The sequence below is a fragment of the Macaca nemestrina genome, chromosome 19, assembly GCF_043159975.1.
Source record: "Macaca nemestrina isolate mMacNem1 chromosome 19, mMacNem.hap1, whole genome shotgun sequence".
NCBI classification, from domain to species: Eukaryota; Metazoa; Chordata; class Mammalia; order Primates; family Cercopithecidae; genus Macaca; species Macaca nemestrina.
The window spans coordinates 1,442,729-1,464,251 of record NC_092143.1 but is presented as its reverse complement, the minus strand read 5'-3'; the positions used below and the strand labels follow the sequence as shown (position 1 = coordinate 1,464,251).

The 21,523-nt window shown below is 38.7% G+C and overlaps 1 protein-coding gene across 10 annotated transcripts in view; it reads left to right on the top strand.

The window, feature by feature from the left end:
* The window catches only part of LOC105489277 (ATPase phospholipid transporting 9B (putative)), a 289,967-nt gene that overhangs the window by 24,443 nt on the left and 244,001 nt on the right, over nt 1-21,523 (top strand). For 9 of the 10 annotated variants that reach the window (XM_071085806.1, XM_071085805.1, XM_071085804.1 and 6 more), the window contains exons 3-4: nt 11,890-12,040; nt 14,773-14,886. The exons of the other annotated variant lie outside the window; for it this stretch is intronic. In XM_071085806.1, the coding sequence (XP_070941907.1) occupies nt 11,890-12,040; nt 14,773-14,886 (265 nt within the window). The remainder of the gene's footprint in view (nt 1-11,889; nt 12,041-14,772; nt 14,887-21,523) is intronic. 10 annotated transcript variants of the gene reach the window in all.

Here is a 21,523-nt window from a genome sequence, read left to right as displayed (position 1 = left end):
TATGATCACATGTCACATTTAGGTGGCATGCTTTTTTAGTGTCTTTTAATCTGGAGTAGTAGTTTAGTGTTTATCTTTCATTCCATTGACATTTTGAAGAATGAAGATCAGTTATTACACAGAATGTTTCACATTCTGTTTTGTGTTTCCTTGCAGTTAAACTCAGATTAAGCACCCTCTGTGGAATCCTGTCTAAGTGATGCTGTGGCCTTCTCAGGGTGTTTATTAATATAAAAACTCAAGGAGATATTCCTTAAATGATATCATGCAGATTATTAGTACATTAATCAAAGCCAAACAGTGCTAATATGAAAAGAAAGGAGAGCCAAATTAATTATCTTATGAGAAGTTTTAATGGTTAAAACCTGGAGGCCGGGTGTGGTGGCTCATGCCTGTAATCCCAGCACTAAGGGAGGCTAAGGCGGGCGGATCACTTTGAGCTCAGGAGTTCGAGACCAGCCTGGACAACATGGCAAAACCCCATTTCTACTGAAAATACAAAAATTAGCTGGGTGAGATGGTGAGTGCCTGTAATCCCATCTACTAGATCTGGCTCGGTCTCCCTTAGTGTTGGGATTATAGGTGTGAGCCACCGTACCCAGGCCCAAATATTTTCTAATTTCCATTGTCATTTCTACTCTAAATCCATGTTTAATTTAGAACTATGTTGCTTAATTTCCAAAGTTAGAGATTTTTTCTAGTTAACTTATTATAATTATTATCATTTTAAATAGAGACCAGGTCTTGCTATGTTACCCGGGCTGGTCTTGAACTCCTGAGCTCAAGTGGTCCACCTCAGCCTCCCAAAGTGCCAGGGTTACAGGCATGAGTCACCATGCCTGACCTGTTTTTTGCAGTTATCTTTTTGTAATTGATTTGTATCTGAATATCATGAGGCCATTTACTTATAATTTAAAAAAACGGGCCAGGTGCGGTGGCTCACGCCTGTAATCCCAGCACTTTGGGAGACTGAGGCAGGCAGATCACGAGGTCAAGAGATTGAGACCATTCTGACCAACATAGTGAAACCCTGTCTCTACTAAAAGTACAAAAATTAGCTGGGCATGGTGGCGTGCACCTGTAATCCCAGCTACTCGGGAGGCTGAGGCACAGGAGAATCACTTGAACCCAGGAGGCGGAGGTTGCGGTGAGCGGAGATCATGCCACTGCACTCCAGCCTGGCAACAGAGCGAGACTTTGTCTCAAAAAATAAAATAAAATAAAATAAAAATTACAGTCTTTGTAATGTGTTGAGACTCGCTTTATGGTTCATCATTAGACAACTTGTAGCAAATTTTCTTTGTGTATTTAAAAATAATTTGTATTTTTCAGTTGTTAAGTGCACTGCTCTGTATGTCAGTGAAGTCATAGTTGTTGGTTGTCTAGTTCAAATCTGTTGCTGTTCATGGTTTGCTTGTTTGTCAGTTACTGAGAGACTTCATGAGTTTCTAAACATGATTGTGGATGTGTCTATTTCTTTTGGTTAATTTTGGAGTGTGTTATTAGATGATGCACATTTAGGATTATTAACCTATTCACTTGACCTTTTATTGTCTTTAAATGCCCTCTTTTATCTTTAAAAATGCTTTGTGAAGACTTGTCTAATTTCAATAAAACTATATCAGCTTTCTTTGATTAATGTTTGCATGGCATATATTGTCATTATTTTACTTTAAAAATAATTTTTTTTTTTAAATTTTGAATTTGGAAATAATTAGAGAGTTACAGGAATTGCAAAAATGGTATAGACGGGTCTTGTATTAGTTCATTTTCACACTGCTGATAAAGACATACTGGAGACTGGGCAATTTACAAAAAAAAGAGGTTCCGTTGGACTCAAAGTTCCACATGGCTGGGGAGGCCTCACAATCATGGTGGAAGACAAGGAGGAACAAGTCACATCTTATGTGGATGGCAGCAGGCAGAGAGAGCTTGTGTAGAAAAACCCGTTTTTAAAATCATCAGATCTCGTGAGACTCATTCACTATTACGAGAACAGCCCAGGAAAGACCCTTCCCCACAACTCGATCACCTCCCACCGGGTTCCTCCCACAACACATGGGAATTGTGGGAGTTAAAGTCAAGATGAGATTTGGGTGGGGACACAGCCAAACCATATCAAGTTTCTTGTATTTTTCACCCAGTTTACCCCAGTGGTTACATCTTATATAACTATAATATGAAACCAGGACACTTACCTTGGCACAGTGTGTGTGTGTGTGTGTGTGTGTGTGTGTGTGTGTGTGTGCGGTTCTCTGTGATTTCATCAGGTGTTGATCTGTGTAATCACCACCGCAGCCAAGATGCAGAACCATTCCAGCCCCACAGGGAGCTTCCTGTGCCACAGCCACTCCCATCCCTCTGACCCCTGGCCTTGGAAACCTCTCATCGATTCTCCATCTCGTTTTAATATCAAGAATGTTACATAACTGAAATTACTCAATATGTGATACTTAAAATTTTTTCTATTTTTTTCCATATTGTAGTGATATCTGTATTATGTGATTTGTTTTTTGAGGTTGGCCTATTTCATTCAACATAATGCTGTGAGAGCCATCCAAGCTGTTGTATAGGTTGTTTCAATTTTTTGGATGTTAGAAATAAGGCTGCCATGAACAATTGTGTACGTTTGTGTGTGTGTGGGCATAAGTTTTCATTTCTCTGGAATAAATGTCCAGAAACTTCACTGCTGGGTTGTATGGTAGGTGTATACTTAGCTTTTTTTTTTTTTTTTTTGAGACAGAGCCTTGCTCTGTCGCCCAGGCTGGAGTGCAGTGGCGCAGTCTTGGCTCACTGCAAGCTCTGCCTCCTGGGTTCACACCATTCTCCTGCCTCAGCCTCCTGAGTGCCTGAGACTACAGGCGCCCGCCACCACACCCGGCTAATTTTTTGTATTTTTGGTAGAGACGGGGTTTCACCGTGTTAACCAGGATGGTCTCGATCTCCTGACCTCGTGATCCTCCCATCTTGGCCTCCCAAAGTGTTGCGAATGCAGGTGTGAGCCATTGGGCCCGGCTGTATATTTAGCTTTTTAAGAAACTGCCAAACTATTTCCCATAGTGGCTATACCATTTTACATTTGCACTAGCAGTATTTGAGAGATCCAGTTTATTTTCGTCTGTGCCAACATTGGGTGTTGTCACTGCTTTTGATTGTAGCTGTTCTAGTAGATGTGGAGTGATGGTTGATTGTGTTTTTCATTTCCATTTTCCTAATGCTAGTGAGGTTGGACATCTTTTTGCCATTTGTGTACTCTATTAAGTAAATGTTTTTCCATCTTTAATTTCTAGTTGTGGTGTTTGATTATTTTTTTTCTTGTTGAATTTGGAGAGTTCTTTACATATTCTAACTATGGGTCCTCTGTCAGATATGTAGTTGGACATATTTTCTTTTTTTTTAAGACAGAGTCTCGCTCTGTTGCCCAGGTTGGAGTGAAGTGGCTGTATCTTGGCTCACTGCAACTTCCGCCTCTTGGGTCCATTCTCCTGCCTCAGCCTCTCGAGTAGCTGGGACTACAGGTGCCCACCACCATGCCTGGATAAGTTTTTTTGTGTGGGTATTTTAGTAGAGACAGGGTTTCACCATGTTGCCAGTCTGTATCTTGTCTTTCCATCCGTTGAGGTTCAGAGAGATTTCGGTGGATCCAGCGTTTTTAATTTTGGTGAGGTCTGATTTATTGCTTTTGTTACTTTTGTGAATTGTGCTTTTGGTATCATAGTAAGAATTTCACAAAACTCTCTGTTGAAGATTTTCTTGTATGTGTATTATAGCTTTATGTCTGAATATTTAAAAAAAATTTTTTTGGTAAGGTGAGAGATTTAGATTGAAGTTCATTTTTTAGCCAGTGTGTATCAAGATGTTCTAATACCACTTGATTGTACATGAGCGGGGCTCTCTATGACCTTGGTTCTGTTCTCTTCTCCATCTCATCAGTGTGTCAGTTCCTGCCAGTACCACACAGTGTGCTGTACTGTGGCTTTATGGAAAGTCTTAACGTGGGTAGGCTGATTCTTCTTCTTCTTCTTTTTCAGAAATCTTTAAGTTATTCTAGTTCCTTTGCCTTCCTCTATAAATTTTAGAATAATCTTGTTCATATCTACAAAATCCTTACTAGGATTTTGTTAGGACTTGTGTTGAACCTATGTATTATATTAGTTTGGGGGGGGAATTGACATGTTTCCTATGTCGAGTCTTCTAGATCATGAACATGGTTCCTTTTGCTCCATTTTATTTGGAGATAATTTGATCTCTTTCACCAGCGTTTTGTAGTTTTCAGCATGCAAATATTAGATTTACTCCTAAGTATTTTTTTGTAGTGATTGTAAATGGTTTGGTATTTAAAATTTTTGATTCCACATTTTCATGCTAGTGTATAGAAATACAGTTGATTTTGTATGTTTGATCCTTTATCCTATAACCTTGCTGAACTCACTGGTGGTAAGAGTGGTTTTGTAGATTTCTTGTAATCTATAAAGACAGTCGTGCCATCTGCAAATAGCAGTGGTATTACTTCTTCCTTTATGGTCTGTGTGCCTTGCCTCGTGGAGCTGGCTAGAACGTACAGCATTGTGCAGTGGCGATGAGAAGCGGCTCCGTCACCTTGTTCTTTCCCAGGCAGGAGCTGGCAGTATTGCAGCATTAAGCAGATATGGACTGTGGGTTTTTTAAAGATCCTACTTAACTAAACCAGATAACTTTTTTTTTTTTTTTTTTTTTTTTTAAAGAAATCTATCTTGTATTAAGAAACAAACCAAAGCATTGGCAGGAGAAGTGGTCCAATGCGTAGTTTTGTCAGACCCAGAAGCAGGCTTTGGAGATGCAAGCTGCAGAGTCCTTATCATCGTGGTGATAGTGGAAGCCACACAGAAGGATGATGTTCTTGAAAAGGTTGGGAGACATGTGGTGTAGCTCTGTGAAGAATAAGGAGGTGACACCTTTGGAAAGAGGATGTATTGGAAAGGAAGAATAATGTCCATCCTTTTTGGCAGGAGGAAAACTAGGGGAGGAAGAATGAAATAGTGGTGGTGACTGTGACTTTTATTCTTAATTGGTAACGTCAGGTCAATTGAGTAAGGATATGATTAGGATTCAGACGAGGGCTGAAAAAAATGGGAAAATTTGGTCATGCTTTGGTAGAGATCATCAATAATCAGCAAAAGAAAATCAATAATAATTTGTATTGAACTAGGCATAAATTTACGGTGATGTATCCATCGGGGAAGAGCCTGGGTGATGACAGAACTGAGGAAGTGTGGTGTGGGGAGTTGTGGTGAGGTAGGTCCCCACGACGATGGGAATTGATGAGTTTGTAGGCGCAGAGGGTTGACTGCTACCAATTTACTGGCTGTGGGAGTGGCTGAGAAGCAAGTGTTCTGAATTTGTGTGGGGAAAGGCTAAGTGCTTTTCTTCTGTGGTCCATATGTTCCCTTCTTAAAGAAGGTGGGTGTTCTCACCACTGTTTACAGCCAAGAACTGAAAGAGTCCCTTTTGTGACAGGTAAGGGCCAGCCCAGAAATGAACCAGGTCCCAACCTGGTGACCTAAAGCCCTTCCTTTTTGCTTTCTGAACTGGAAAAATTGCTAGGACATGGAGGTGTGGCCCGAATAAGATCCTGATTTGCCGTCTTTGAAGTGGAATAGCTCTGTGGTAAAGGCCTGGTCTCCCCATCCTAGAGGGACATCACCGTGGAGATCATTGGGTTGAGAAGGTTGAGAATCTGTGTCCAGGCTGTTAGGTGGTTTTTAGTGTGTGTGGAAAATCACTGGGTACTGGGGGAGACTGCGGGACGTTCATAGAGGAAATGGGAACTGGGCACTGATGGGTGCAGTGCTGGGGACATGGACAGTGTGGTGGTCATGGTGGGGACTCTTAACAGACCCTGTGTGTTTTGGAAGTGGTACTTATTTGGCCGTATTAGTAACAGTACCATACCAGTACTGTACTAGTCAGGTAGTTAACAAGAATTGTGAACTTCAGAATGTTCTCAGTCTCATCATAGTGTTAAATACATTATTGAATTTTTCTGGTTTTTCACATGATTTTGTTTTTGCCAGATGGAACATAACAGCCAAATTTTAGGTTTTACTTGTAATATACTCCTTTTCTTAAGGAAAATATTAAGAATATATTTGAAAATGTAGATGGTAGCAGCAAAAACATCCGTGTTTGGGGGAGTTAAAACAGCTTAGTAAAATATCTTAGATTTGTCTATAAAGTCTTTATCTTTTATTTTTTATTTTTTTCTTTTTGAGACAGGATCTCGCTCTGTCACCCGGGCTGGAGTGCAGTGGTGCCATTATGGCTCACAGCAGTCTTGACCTCCAGGGCTCAAGCAGTTCTTTCAGCACAGTCTCCCAAGTAGCTGGGACTGTAATCATGTGCCACCACACCTGGATACTTTATTTTTATAGAGGCAGGATCTTTCTGTGTTACCCAGGCTGAAAGTCTTTATCTTAATAAATTGGGATCATGTGGAAAAAGCTAGCTGAGCCATCTTGGCAGCCTGTAATCAGTCTGTGTGGTGCTAAGGAATGTCCTACTGCCATATGGGATGAGAGGCAACCTGAGGTATTGTCGTGCTCTTCTTGTTCAAAAGATATCTACTACACTGAGAAATGGTTATGGAAATTAAACCCTGCACCATAGAGAATCAAACTATACATTTAGCAAGTAGATTAGTCTTGTTTATTTATTTCTTATCAATTTTCAGTTGTCAATGTTTGCTACTTTTTAATTTCCCAAATAACCAGGCATTATAAAATTCATTGTTACTAACATTATTATTTGGTGGCTCAAAGAATAGAAGATTTATTCTAATTTGTATTCTAATTTATACAATTAGTTTAACTGCAGGAGGAAAATGTTTGGAATATTGCAATACAGGTAGATTCTAACTCATATTAATGAGTTGTAAATATTTCAGTGTGTTTCTATTTGTAGATCCTGTAAGTAGTAAGGATCATTTTAAAATGATTATTAAAAGACTGAGCGAGTAGGCTTTAATTTCTTCATGGCTTGAGACCTGCTTTCTCATTTTTATTTGACAAAAACCCCAACTTGGACACTTGGAAAAATTGTTCTGATTTCTGTCTTTCACAACTCGGAATCTTTTTCCTGCGGGTGAATACACCTTTCTGTAAGCTGCTGTGAGGCACATTGATAGTTCTTTGGTCTGGGTTAATGTCTTTCTCACGAGATTTACATTTCACCTGTTATCAAAAATCACTTTGTCCTTAGGAAAGTGGAGCCAGTGAATGGCATTTCCATAAGAAGGGAGGGGAGGTATCAAATGCTGGGATCATTCCTAGTTCTAACGTCCTCAGCTAATTGGCAGACATTGGGGGCACAGAAGCATGTCATCTTTTAAGAAGACATTAGCATTGTGTTGCTTTTAAATTGGATATAATAATTGTCTAATTTTTGGGGGGTGGAGAGAAAGGAGGCAAAAACTATGGGAATTATTTAATTGTGACTAGTTAAAATTTTAGAAGATAGGCTCTTGATGTGTTAAAATGCTTTGTTTAATGTTGTGATTTGGTTATAGAGGCATTTTATGAAAAGCTGCTAATCCTAAAACATTTTAAGAAAAAAAGTATAACTTGTACACCACTGGATTTAGTTTCAGCTGGACTTGATGGTGTAAGGCAATTTAAATACAGAGGGGAAAATGTTTCTGAATAATCAATAATTTAGAAATTATTTCGCATACATAGAAATGCTATTGAGGAAAGCTCCCAGTTGCTGTCTCCGAAGGACTTCTGCTTGCTGCTCTCTCTTGTTTTGCAATATTTACCAGTATGCCTTCCTCACATTTTTGTCCTCAAAAAATTCCCCATATTTCATTTTCCCTTTTTAGCTCTACTACTCAGTGAGGCTTAAACTTACCGTTTTCGTTACAGTGTTTCTGTATCCTTGGGACTCATGCCCTTTACTCCTAGCGTGGAAGTCGCCTGACTCCCCCATTTAGTGGTTTTTGGCTGCGTGATACAAGGGCAGTTGTGGCACACCTGCAGGCCTTTCACACCTCACGCCTGTTGCGAGTGTATTCGTTCAGTTTTGTGTAGTAACACATGATTTGATAGTGGCGTCTTAACCACTACTTTATTCTGTCTGTACACAATAAAATTATTAGTAATAACATTTTTACATGTTAACAGGTGTTAGTAGCACAGTGATATGAATAATGTAATTGTATCATCAAAGTCTAGGCATCTTAGATTTACTGGTACAGGATTATAGAGGAAAAACCGAGTAAAATGTTGAATATATATGTTTTTAGCAGCGGGCATGTAATTTAGAGTTTCTAAAGAAGAGTGATGTCAGTGAGACATTAGTTCGTGTAGTTGCTGACAGTGATGTTGGCGTTGAGGTTTCTGTTGCTGCTGTTGTTTACAATGCTCATGTTTTGCAGACAGTGGTCTTGCATTTATAGTATCTTTTGTCTGGAAGAACATGTTAATATCAGATAATGCTATAAAGTTTATATTTTCTAAATTTTATATGTATCTTTTCAAATACTTAGATGTAAATATTTGATTTTTCATTTTGAATTTGTCTGACTTGTATACTAGAACGTCAGAGTAGATAATTATGTGTCGTAGAGCAAAAATTCATATCTGATTCCATTCTTGAAGAATTTTGCTCTATTTGAAATGCTGAAGAGAATGTGTTCATTTGAAGCCTGTCTTGCACCTGTGACCCAGCTTGCAGTGTGCTCTGTTGATGCCAGTGCTGTCCAGTAGAACTCACTGCAGTAATGGAATATTCTCCATCTGTGATGTCCACTATGGTAGCCACTAGCCCGGGTGCCCACTGAGCTCTTGAGATGTGGCTAATGTGACTGAGGGAACTGGATTATAAGTTTTATTTAATTTTAATTAATTGAAATGCAGGTTGCCACATGGAGCCAATGGATGCTCATTTGGACAGTCCAGGCCTGGCTACTCTCTGTGCCCAAGTTACTATTGTGAGGAGGGTGACCTTTTGAGTGGGATGTTGGGAAGCAGGAGAGTGAAGACTGAGGCCTTGGGGGCTTCCTCTGTGGGCAGCATTGTGCTGCGCTTTCATAATGTATTAAGTCCACTTTCGTCAGTGCTTTGCAGATGAGCGAACAAAGACTCAGACCAAGGAGCTTCCGTAGGGTCACTTGCTGGTGATTGTTTCCAAAAACATGACTTTAAAGTCCATGTTTTTCCATTGTGTTTTGTTGCCTGCTCACAAGTGATTCATTTTTTTTTTTTCATCATCTCTTGAATGGCTGTGGTGCCATGCCTGGGCTGAGGAAAGGTGGTGCATAAACTTGAATGAGAGCTGGCCTCTGCCTGTTGTCAGCTCAGTGAATGGACATGGTACTGATGTGGTAGGGGGTTGAGATCCAGGCTCTCGTTTCAACTCTGCCGTTAACTAGTGGTTTAGTCTTAGAGAAGTCACTTGCCTGTGGGACTTCCAGTTTTCTCAACTATGTAGTGTGGGAGTCCGGCATCAGTCTAGTGTAGTTGCAGGTGTCTGAGATGGTAATTCTTAGGTAACATAACTAGGATTTTCCTGGCACTGGGAGTGTGTGCTGTCACCAGGTAAAAGAGTGATGATTTATAGCTGCTGTTGGTGGGAGGAATTGGGGAAGGAGTGCCCATGAGCCCCTCCTTCCCCTATGAGGGGAAGGCGACTCAGAGTGGAGGAGAGCACAGAGCAGTCGCAGTCTGCGTGGCACCACAGTGGGGGTGCTGGAGGGAAGGAGGCATGTGAGCGTTCGAACTGGACAGTACAAGCAACAGGTAAGGTGAGAGAAATAGTCATTGAAAGCTTACTCTTTTTTATTTGAAGCCTTATTTAATTTTTCTTTCATTCAAGCATAAACAGATCAAATATCATCATCATTTTACTGAAATCTACTTGACCATTTCCTTTCCTACCTTACCAAGAAATAGTAATGGTGAACATACTTGTTTTGATAATCTTAAATCACTTTAATACCACCCTGATTTATAACTGTTGTGGACTTGAAAGTATGCTTTCAGTTTGGAGGTGTTTGGGTTTATTGTTTCAAAAGTGATGATGGCAGTGCTAAGATATTCCATTCTTGCACAGCTCAGTCTTTGTGTGCTGCGGTGGAAGTTCTAGAATAAGGGTGGGGGGAGCTGGCTTCCTTGGCTATCCCCATGGCAGAGCATCAGCCCCGTGAGAGAGTGCTGCTTAAGGGAGCAGTGCTTGGCAGTCCTTCTCATGCTGGAACAGTCCCTGTTAGGGATGGGCAGCCTCCGAAAAACCAACCTCTGACCTTTCAATGTGAAGGTCTTCCCAGCATAGCTGAGGATTAGATGAATATTCATAGGGATAGTACCAACTTCAGTTGAGACACACACACATGCGGCCTCATAAGGTATGCTACTATGGGAGATTTATGAAGTTTACTTCATATATTCAAATTGATAAATTCAAATACTGAAACCTGTAAGTTTTCAGTATTTGTAAAGTGATTTCTAAAGCATGAGAGCATTACGATTGTAGTAAGGATGTGGCACTCCAGCGTGGGAGACAGCAGTTCTGCGATGGAGCTCTGATGTGTCAGCCTCATTTTATAATCAGCCATATGCTGTCATTTTTATGCAAAATTTTTTGTTAACTTTTAAGCTTCCTTTGTCACAGAAATGAAGAATATTTGACTTATACAGCAGGCTTTCTATTCTAGCCTTGAATATAATTAGAAGGTGAGATTTAACAACTTCCTTTAATAAGCCATTCTTAGTCTTTCTCTACATTTTGAAAATTTGAATTAAACCAAGATGTTAATACTGAAGTTTAAGTTCATGATTGTTTTGTGCTTAAAAGAGATGAATTTGATACCTTTTCGTCATTTTCTGAAGTATTTTAAGAAAAGTTACTTTACTAGAAACTCTATACTCTCCACCCCCAAATAATGGTTTAGATGACCAAGAAGGGGAAGAGTGCTCCTGAAACCCAGACACTATTGGAACAGGGTAAATTTAAAATTAAAATATTTACTGCATAGATGAAGAGAGCTATGTGGAAATATAGTCAAGCTTTTATCATTAGAATATCACAGGAAACATTTGTATTCTCTTTAAATATTGGATTGAGCTGTAAATCTTTTTTTTTTTAAGATGGAGGCTTGCCCAGGCTGAAGTGCAGTGGCATTGTCTTGGCTCACTGCAACCTCTGCCTCCCAGATTCAAGCTATTCTCCTTTCTCAGCCTCCTGAGTAGCTAGGATTACAGGTGCCTGCCACCACAGCTGGCTAATTTTTTTATTTTTAGTAGAGACAGAGTTTTACCATGTTGGCCAGGCTGGTCTCGAACTCCTGATCTCAGGTGATCTGCCTGCTTTGGCCTCCCAAAGTGCTGGGATTACAGATGTGAGCCACCATGCCTGGCCTGAGCTGTAAGTCTTAATATTGCATTAGTTAATACTACTGGAAAAGTCATTTTTTAAGAGTGGAAAAAGTGGTTATTACTTCAGAGAATGAGTCACATCCTGGATTAATTGAAATCTAAGGACTTTTATCATTGAATGGTATGTTGGGAATTACCAGTGGGTAACCTATAGCTATGCCTTTTCTCAACATACAGAGCATTGACCGCTTCAGAATATTAATGGTTTTATTTTGCCAGTAAGAGTGTCTAAACAGAAAGATAATTCCCCTGGGGTTCTAGAAGCCATTGTATATTTAAGACTTTGTATTTTTATGTCAAATTTAAATTTGTGTAACCAACCTGTTATAAGAAAAACCCCACAGATTAGCATTAGGTGTGCTATTAGTGTCTGATAAATACAGAAATAATCAGTATTGGCTCTAAATGTGTACAATTAGTTTGAACTTTTTTAAAAAGCAAAAAAAAAAAGTACACAATATGTATCTTTTGTTTCATACAGTTGCTGTGATTGGCTGGTAAATATTTGTCAAAGAAAGAAAGAACTGAAAGCTCGCACAGTATGGCTTGGATGTCCTGAAAAGTGTGAAGAAAAACATCCCAGGAATTCTATAAAAAATCAAAAATACAATGTGTTTACCTTTATACCTGGGGTAAGACTATTGCATTCTTGGAGATGGGTTGTGTGTCAGACATTGCTGGCTTCCTTTGCTGTAGGACGGAGCCTGTTGAGACTCTGACTTAGGTATTGAGTTGTGTCACATCCAAATCAGTGTCCTTTTGCTTTTGAACCATCTGTGTTCCCAATAATTGTTAAATAATTCATGTGTATTTTTAATGGCTACATCATAGAGTACAGCTCAGGAAAATGTACAGTTTGATTATTGCCTTCAGTTCTTGATAAACAATATTTATATTATTTTAGAAATATAGTATAGGCATAATGAAGTAAAGGTAAATAAAATGATCAGAAAACAAGTTATACATTTTGTTTGGCTGGGAACTAGTTTGGAGAAAAAAGTAAATGTAATGTTTAAGCCCTGCCAAGAGATTTCACAAAGAAAATGAAACATTTTTTATATTGAAATGATACAGTAACAAAGTATCTGTAATGTGCATATTTATATATAGATGTCTTTGCTACTTCACATTATAAATCTCAGACCTTGTTATATTGTTATATCATTAGTTATGTTTAATTGGGTATTATGTTAATTTTAAATACTGTAGTTTAAATATTTTATTACTTTTTTGTTGCTAGTGATATTACTGGCTTAAATTATAAAACAGTTCACATACAATTGGAATAGTTGAATACTTTTTGTTTTTTGTATGTCATTCCTTATTTTAATAGATTTATCTATCTTTCTAAAGGAAAAGGAAGCTGGTATTGATTATATTTCTATACCAAAGTTTTTGGCATTTTTAGGTCTTTTATTTGCAAGAAAAGCTCTTGATTACATGGAATGTGGGTGGCTTTGTCTTGTATATTTAATTTAAATAATCACGCTGACATTGTATTGGGCATTGATTTTACCCCCACCCCCACCTCATCCCCATCCACCTAGTGATTGGCAAATACTTGGTATCTAATGTACTTCTTTATTAAAACCCACAAAACTAATGGCTTCATAATTAAAAGACTGATCTTTTGTCAGGATAATAAAATGTAAACTGTCTTATAGGCAGATAAATATTCACATCTTTATTGAATGAAGCCACTGTTTTCTGCTTAGGTTTAAATTATTAAATACTCACAGATCTCAGAGATTGGCTAAGCAGTGGACGTTTTCCTAAAGGTCAGCAGGTTCAGTCAGTAGACAGTAGAGTATTGATTACAGTCGTTTAAAGCCAGCAGTGCAGCTTAACTTTGATCCGTGTAAGTCCACACAGCCTGCCCAGATTGGCTGCATGCTGAAAATACCTGTGGATGTGACTGTATGATGATTACCATGTATATGAGTTTTTTATCTTAGATTGTCTCTGAAATTAGTCTTTTCATCTAAAATGTAGTATTTTAGAAACATTTGGTAATTACACAGTAGGAATTCTATGTCATTTTTACCACGAATGGCAATTTCTAAATTGCTAATAGATATAATTTATGCTAACTGAGATTTTAAAGAAATCACTAAGGAAAAAGCACTTTATTTCCTGCTGAGATTAATTTATGAAATAATTCAGAACATTCTTAGACAGCAGGTTGAACGTGATTATGAACATAAATGCATTGTCAGTGTAACTGATTTTGAGTCCCACACATCGTTGTATGATGATGCAGATAACCTCATTTTCTGAAAACAAGTTGCAGACTCTGTAGGTCAGCAATGAGCACTTAACCCATTGCCCTGCTTGGTGAAATTTTCATACCTTCCAAGTGGCATAGAAATGGCATCCAAAGAGATTGCGATTTGTAAGTTGCAGGTTTGCAAGTTTGATTTGAATTGTGGTGTGCCGTGTGAATTATTCTCATCTGTAAACATAAGTTTTGTTCCATTTTGATTTTCAGTGTAAATCTAATAATTAGAGGCATTTGTAAATTGAGATCTATTCATATATTAGATCTTGGGTTTTCGTCCCTAAAGATAATGATTTGAAGTAAAAACCAAAACCAAAACCTTGCAGTATTGACATTCCTAATATTTTATTGAATGGTGAAATTTCTTTTATATTTGAAAATATTAAGAATTAACAACCCAAAGACCATAAGAGTAGGTGAGTAGTTGTCTTCTTGAAAATTGGTCTGCAGTTACAACTTCTTATATTTTGTCTTTTTTAATGTTTTGAGGGAAGTAAATACCCACAGGAGATTAAGGCAGTCTATCTCGTGAAGTCAGCCTGTTCACATTTGGCTTGTTCACTCAGTCTTTGTAAAGCCACCTGGATGTCCGTGTTAAAAAAAAAAAGTGGCTATTTATTTGTTTTTTACCACTTCATAAATATAAGATTAATATGTCTTTTCCATTGTAAGATTTTCTGAGTCATTATCAAGATACACCTGTATATTTACTGGCTTACTAACATTGGGAAGGTTTTGCTATCTTTTTTTGATGTTCATGTAAAAACTTACTAAATGAGTATGGAAAACTGGAAAATCTCATATAAGAAAAATAAAAAAACTTTTAGGTGACATTTTTAAACATAATTGAACGTCCTAATTGTCTTATTTTCAGTTTATTTAAAATATATTTTGGGAGTAACCTTACCTTTCTTTGTAATATAGCTATTAGAAAGCCAATGTGAAAATTAATACATTTACTTTGAATCAGAACATATTCTCACTGATGGAAATGTGGTTATATGTTGTGCTGATTTTAACTGTTTAATTTAGGTATTAATTTTTTTCCTTGTAGGAATTTTGTTAATTTTCTCTTTTCCTTTTTAGGTTTTGTATGAACAATTCAAGTTTTTCTTGAATCTCTATTTTCTGGTAATATCCTGCTCACAGTTTGTGCCAGCATTGAAAATAGGCTATCTCTACACCTACTGGGCTCCTCTGGTAAAAGAAAAGACTTTAAAAATTAAGTTAAATTATGAAATATTTAGAATATAGTTTTAAGAGTTGAGATGGTTAAAAGTTAAGTTGACCAGATTTTACAAACATGATGTTGTTGCAGTGCATCACTGAACTTCTTGTAAAAGATTTTGCTGAGTGACTTCAGTCCCTCTGAGAACCATGGGAAGCGTGGTGGTAGCACGCTGCCTGTAGAGTGGTGGCAGAGGGGTTTTCCTTGGTCATTCTGCACCTGTGTTAAGGGTGCAGGTCATCAGCAGCTCCCTCCTGTGTGATGCAGCTGTTGGGAATGGGGCTGTGGGTCTGTTCTGTTACTCTCTTCACACCCTGACCATGGTGAGCATTCTGAAATATCCAAGTGCAGTACATACGATGTCTGGTTGACATCTCAGTGCATAAAGTTTTTCAAAAGGCCAATGATGCAATGATGCTTGTCAGTGAATGTTTCCATTTCAAACATATGCTGTCTTGATAGTCTTAAGCTATTGGCTGATAGTTTTCATTGACTTTTAGCTTGTACAGACAAGATGTACATCATCTTTCCTCCTTTCATGGAAAAATGTACTACTTCCTTTATTTTTATTCTTTTGGAGCTAGAGTCTCACCCTGTTGCCCAGGCTGGAGTGTAGTGGCACAATCTCGGCTCACTGCAACCTCTGCCTCCTGGACTCACACAGTTCTCCTACCTCAGCCTCCTGAGTAGCTAGGATTACAGGCGTGTACCACTACACCTGGCTCTTCTTGTGTTCTTAGTAGAGATGGCATTTCACCATGTTGGCTAGGCTGGTCTCAAACTCCTCACCTCAAATGATCCACCTACCTCAGCCTCCCAAAGTGCTGGAATTACAGGCATGAGCCACCGCGCCTGGCCTCTACTTCCTTTCTTGGATTTGCTCCCTTTTGGGCAGACGACCCGAGGAATCTAGGTAGGAAACGCAGAGAGTGAAAGGGTTCCTTCAGTGCAAGAAGAGTGCAGTCCTCGGGGTCCACGTGAGTTGTGGCCTTCCACATGGAGAGCCGAGCTGTCTGCTCCTGAGGGATCTGTCCTGGCTTGGGTAGGCTCCATCTCCCTAACCAGAGGGCTCCAGATGAAGCAGGAGAACTGGAAGACAGATTCAATTCTTGTTTCCTGGACAGGCACAGTCAGGCTTTCCTGTTTGCCTGTAGTAAAACCATGCTGAGGGACATTTTTTGAATTCTCTTTCACATAGACTTCATAGTAGGGTGGATTTGAGGAATGAGTAACTTTATATGTAATATAAACACAAAATTACTAGATAAATGAATACTTTTTAGCTTATTAAATTAGTAAGATTGAAAGAGACGTTGGAGCTGAGCATGGGTAAAACTGTAACACTGTGGTGCTCATCTCATTAGTATAGATGCAGCGACCTCCCCCGTTGGTGTGCATAGTGTGCATGCACACCTGTGTTGCCTTTATGGAGGGTCATTGATAATATATATTAAAGACCTGTTACTTGAGGAATTTATCCTAAAGAAATGATGATTGATCAAAGTCTAAAGAATGTCCATTATAAATATTTTTAAAAATCAAATGTCTAACAATAGATTATTTAAACTCTGCTATATCCTGTGTACTTGTTGGAATACTGTGTAGCTTTAAAAATGGTGATTAGGAAGTGTTTAGTAACATAAAAGTTACATATTAGAATAAGTTTTAAAAGGTGGCTCAAAATATGTATAGAATGAAATCCACAGTTCTTTTGATCAGTCAGTATTGAGCTCCTTCATGTCCAGCCCTAGTCTAGGAAATGTTGATACAACAGTGAACAAGACAAACCAAAGCCTGTTCTAATAGAATTAAAATTCTGGGAGAGAAGGCAGTATACTCCTAATGCCACGTAGCCAACGATCAGGCTATGAAGAAGAAAATGGGAAGCAGGAAAAACGAGTAGAGGATGAAGGGGGTGTTCTATATGGGATGGTCAAGGAAGGCCTCTCTTGTGAGGTGACATTGGAATGACATCTTACTGGTAAAACAGACAGGTATGAAACAGGGAAGAGGGTTGCAGGCAGAGGAGCAGCTGCAGAGGTCTTGGACTGTTTTAGCATGCTCCAGGGTGTGAGGAGATCATCCAGAAGAAGGGTGTGGGTGGGAAGAAGCAGTTGGAAAGGAGGTCACAGGGCCTGGCGTCAACTTTTCCAATCCTCTCAGATTTCGTCCTGGGTGGAAAAGGAAGCCGTGTGTTTGTGTATGTATTACATATATTCACACACAGAAGAAACACTGAAGTGTATACAACAGAATTTTGAAAGTTGTTGTTGAAGCTAGGTAATCGTGGAAGGGGGTATAGATAACTATTTTTCCTTTCTTTTCTCCACCTTCCACCACATTAGCAGTAACCAATTCTGAATGTGAGATTATAATTCCTGTGTATCTGTTAATAGGTTTACTACGTTTATATCTGTCATTAAAACAATACGCAGTACTATTTTGTATGCTTTAAAAATTTTTATAAAGGTTATCTTTTTTTTTTTTTTTTTTTGAGACGGAGTCTTGCTCTGTCACCCAGGCTGGAGTTCAGTGGCCAGATCTCGGCTCACTGCAAGCTCCGCCTCCTGGGTTCACGCCATTCTCCTGCCTCAGCCTCCCGAGTAGCTGGGACTACAGGCGCCTGCCACCTCACCCGGCTAGATTTTTGTATTTTTTTAGTAGAGATGGGGTTTCACCACGTTAGCCAGGATGGTCTCGATCTCCTGACCTCGTGATCCGCCCGTCTCGGCCTCCCAAAGTGCTGGGATTACAGGCCTGAGCCACCGCGCCCGGCCTATAAAGGTTATCTTAATCTGTGTGGCCTATTGCAACATACTCTTTTTTTTTTGGACGGAGTCTTGCTCTGTCACCCAGGCTGGAGTGCGCTGGCGCCCTCTGTGCCCACTGCAAGCTCTCCCACTGCAAGCTCTGCCTCCTGGGTTCACGCCATTCTCCTGCCTCAGCCTCTCGAGTAGCTGGGACTACAGGCGCCCGCCACCATGCCCGACTAATTTTTTGTATTTTTAGTAGAGACGGTGTTTCACTGTGTTAGCCAGGATGGTCTCGATCTCCTGACCTCGTGATCCACCTGCCTCGGCCTCCCAAAGTGCTGGGATTACAGGCGTAAGGCGTAAGCGACCACGCCCGGCCGATTATATTTACGATTTTAATGTATTTATTTCTAGCCCCTTTTTTTCTATTCATAGCTTTCACAGTTGTATTTACTGCTTAAATATCATTTCCCAGCTGGGTGCTCATGCCTGTAATCCCAGCACTGTGGGAGGCCAAGGCGGGAGGATATCTTGAGCTCAGGAGTTCAAGACCAACCTGGGTAAGATGGTAAAATTCCATCTCTGCCAAAAAATAGAAAAATTAGTTGTGTGTGGTGGTGCATATCTTTAGTCCCAGCTACTCAGGAGGCTGAGGTTGGAGAATTGCTTGAGCCTGGGAGGCAGAGGTTGTAGTGAGCCAAAATTGCGCCACTGCACGGCGGCCTGGGTGACAGAGTGAGACCCTGTCTTCAAAAAACAAAAAATTGCCTCGTGGGTTAAAACTGTTTTAACTTAAACAATGATGGTCTGAGAACACAAATTCTTCTTAAAAAAGTAAAGGAAAATGTATTTATGTATATTTTGCTTCGGCCTTTTGAACTTACCGTGATTTAACTAGCTTTCAACCAGAGAAAATGTCCTTTAGATGGTTCTTTATGAAGAATTTTATTTGATTTGTTCACAAAATTGATGATCTTGGCCATACTTGAGTGAAGTGTGCACGCAAGCACACACACATCTGTTTATCAAGACAAGAAAACATTTCTTTGTTTTTTCTTTTCATATGCTCGTTCATTTCCAGTTCTAGCTGCAATTTTTAGTCCTTTAACTTGAATTTTCATCCTGTTATTTTGAAGTACTTTATCATTTTTTGACATATATTAGCTTTAATTATTTTTGGATAAGTACTTCAATAAGCAACTACTTCAATATTCATGTAAAAGATGTTGTTATTCCACTACATTTGCGTTTTAAGTTTTTAGAGAAGTGAAAAGCCACTTTTTCCATTTGAATGATGCTTGACGTTGCCTTCTGATACACCTAGATGAATTCTCTCGTGTCCTGAATATCATATTGTTAGATCTGAGAATTGATCTACTTTTTAAATCATTTTCTTTTGTTCTTTGGTTTGGCAGCAACCACAACTGATGCTACCTTTCAGATAACAAATGATGAATAGTATGCTTTCACTGTTTATATGCATCTTAACCTTTGATTGAGCAAATCTCTTAAAAAGTTGATGTGCACCTTAGGCTTACCTTCAAATCCGAGAAGCAAGCTTACTAGGGCATATTGATTCTTTTAAAAAGCTTTTAAAAATGTTGAAAATCAAGACAGTTTGAAAAATTAGACAAAGTTAAGGAATAATTAAACATACACTAAATCTAAAGAAATCTCTTTAAAGGAAACTATTTAAAATAATGCAGATTTGAAAATACATATAGATGTCTCTTTTTAACTGAAGAAAATGTTCTTCCACAAGAATTCCTCATAAGCCCTTGAGTTCTTGCATTTTCTGTACCAGTTTATATTAACCCCGTTGTGTCCAGTGCCTGTAACACTGTGTGATCTTTTTATATACGTTGACTTCTTTTCAATTTTTTCTCGTTCTCTAAGGTTCTATAACTTTCTCAAGGAAAAGATACTAGTTAACATTTCCAGATTTCTTCTAGCCAAAATCCTACCACTGAGGCATAAAACCATTTTACAGTTGTCGGTTGTAAAATTCTATTTCTGTTGTTCACTAATTTTAAATAAAACAAGTTACTTCAAACTTACTCCCTCTGTTCTCTAACTAAAATTGAGATGTTTTTGAAAACAGTGATAGCTTAATTAATATTTCTTTTTAAGTTACTTTTGGTAATATTATTTATTAGCTCTAGGTCTGAACTAATTTATGTTATATTTTCCCATATAGTAGAAGTGTAAATTGAAAATAAGTTGATTTCATTACATTATCATGTCTGGATGAAGATTACCTTTCATATTCAGCTTTCAGAACAATTCTTTAAAGCAAAGCTTGTGTAATCAGAGTAACAAAACAGAATGTCATGCTTCTATCAAAATGAATGAGGTAGAATAGATCTGTCTATGCAGAAGATCTTTAGATAAAGACAGCTCTGGCTCTAACAATTTTTAACATTGTATCTTCTATATAAAATGTCTTCTGCTACTTTGTTAATAGATAATTGGCAACCAGATAGGTTGTAGGCGAGAAATCAATCTATGAGGACTTTGATTTTTCAGTCTTATTTAAAAATCCTTCCTTCCATCCACTCTTTTTTCATGTGCATGTCTCTGCATTAGAGGTGTGGGCAAAGTAAGAAAAGGAAAACAAAATGCAATTGCTTGGAATCATGCAGAGACAACCATTGTTAGTGATCTGTGTGGCCTTGGTAAGGTTACTTACCCCCTTTGTGTCTCAATTTGCTTATCTGTAAATTAGAGGTAAAGATACATACTTTGTAAGACTTTTGTGCCATTTAAAAGGGGTAACTCATTTAGGATACTTGGAAAAGTGTATGGCACATGATAAGCCGTCAAAGGCAAACCTGTAATGTACCCATCTAACTTTTTCTCCTTTTACAAAAATGTGTATTGTTTTGGACTCACTCCACGTGGTTCTTGGGTTATCTGGAGAAATAGGAGAAAGGCTGTGGACAAGCCATGTGAGAAGAAGTCCATGTTGTCCAGTCTGTCTGACACACTCGTGCACAAATACTGCTGTTTCCAGGATGTCAGTAGTTTATATGGCCCTTCTGCTTCCAGTTTTGATTTTTCTAGGGAGCAGTGTTATAGCATAAACCTCTGACCTGGTTGGTACCGAGGTAGTGGGAAGACCTAAGTGCTCCTACAGTAAGACTTGCTTACTCCAGTCCTCCATAAACCACCAATCTGTAATGATCCATTTAAGAACTCAGATCTAAACTCTTACGGTAGAGGCTCATTTATTGTAGACTCCAGTGGCAGAAGGAAATGGTGGCCTTAACTTCCCTCTCCTTTAGTCTCTTTTATGTTCCTAGGCTGGCCATTGGGCATTTCCTCAGGATAGATATGCTGGAGATGGACATGGTGGTGGTGACATCTTTTGGATGTTGAGAATCCTACACTTGTGTTACTTATTCAGAGAAACAGATTTGGAAATGTGTCGTAAGGCAGCTTGGACACTCTCATAGTCCTTGCCCGTGACCAGGATCCTGTTTCCTCTTAACAGTGTTTAACTCCTGTTTTCAGGACTTGGGACCTAACCCTCTTTGTTCTGTCTTCTTTAATACTACTTCATTTGAAGTAGGAGCTTAATTTCACTGACTTCCTCGAGTTCTTAGGAACTAGCACATTTTTGTGGTTTATGATTACTTAATGAATTTGGTCAACTTTTGCTGTCTTTAAGCCATAAGTTTAAAGGGGTGAAAATTAGAGTCACCTGGAGAGTTTAACATATGTGTCTGAGATCTCTTCCCTGGAAATTAGAGGTAAAAGTACACGTTTCAGATAGGGTTGGAGCAAATTTGTGTTCCAAAAGTCTTTCAGGTGATTATGATATGCTTACCTGATTAAAAAACACTCCTTTAAAATA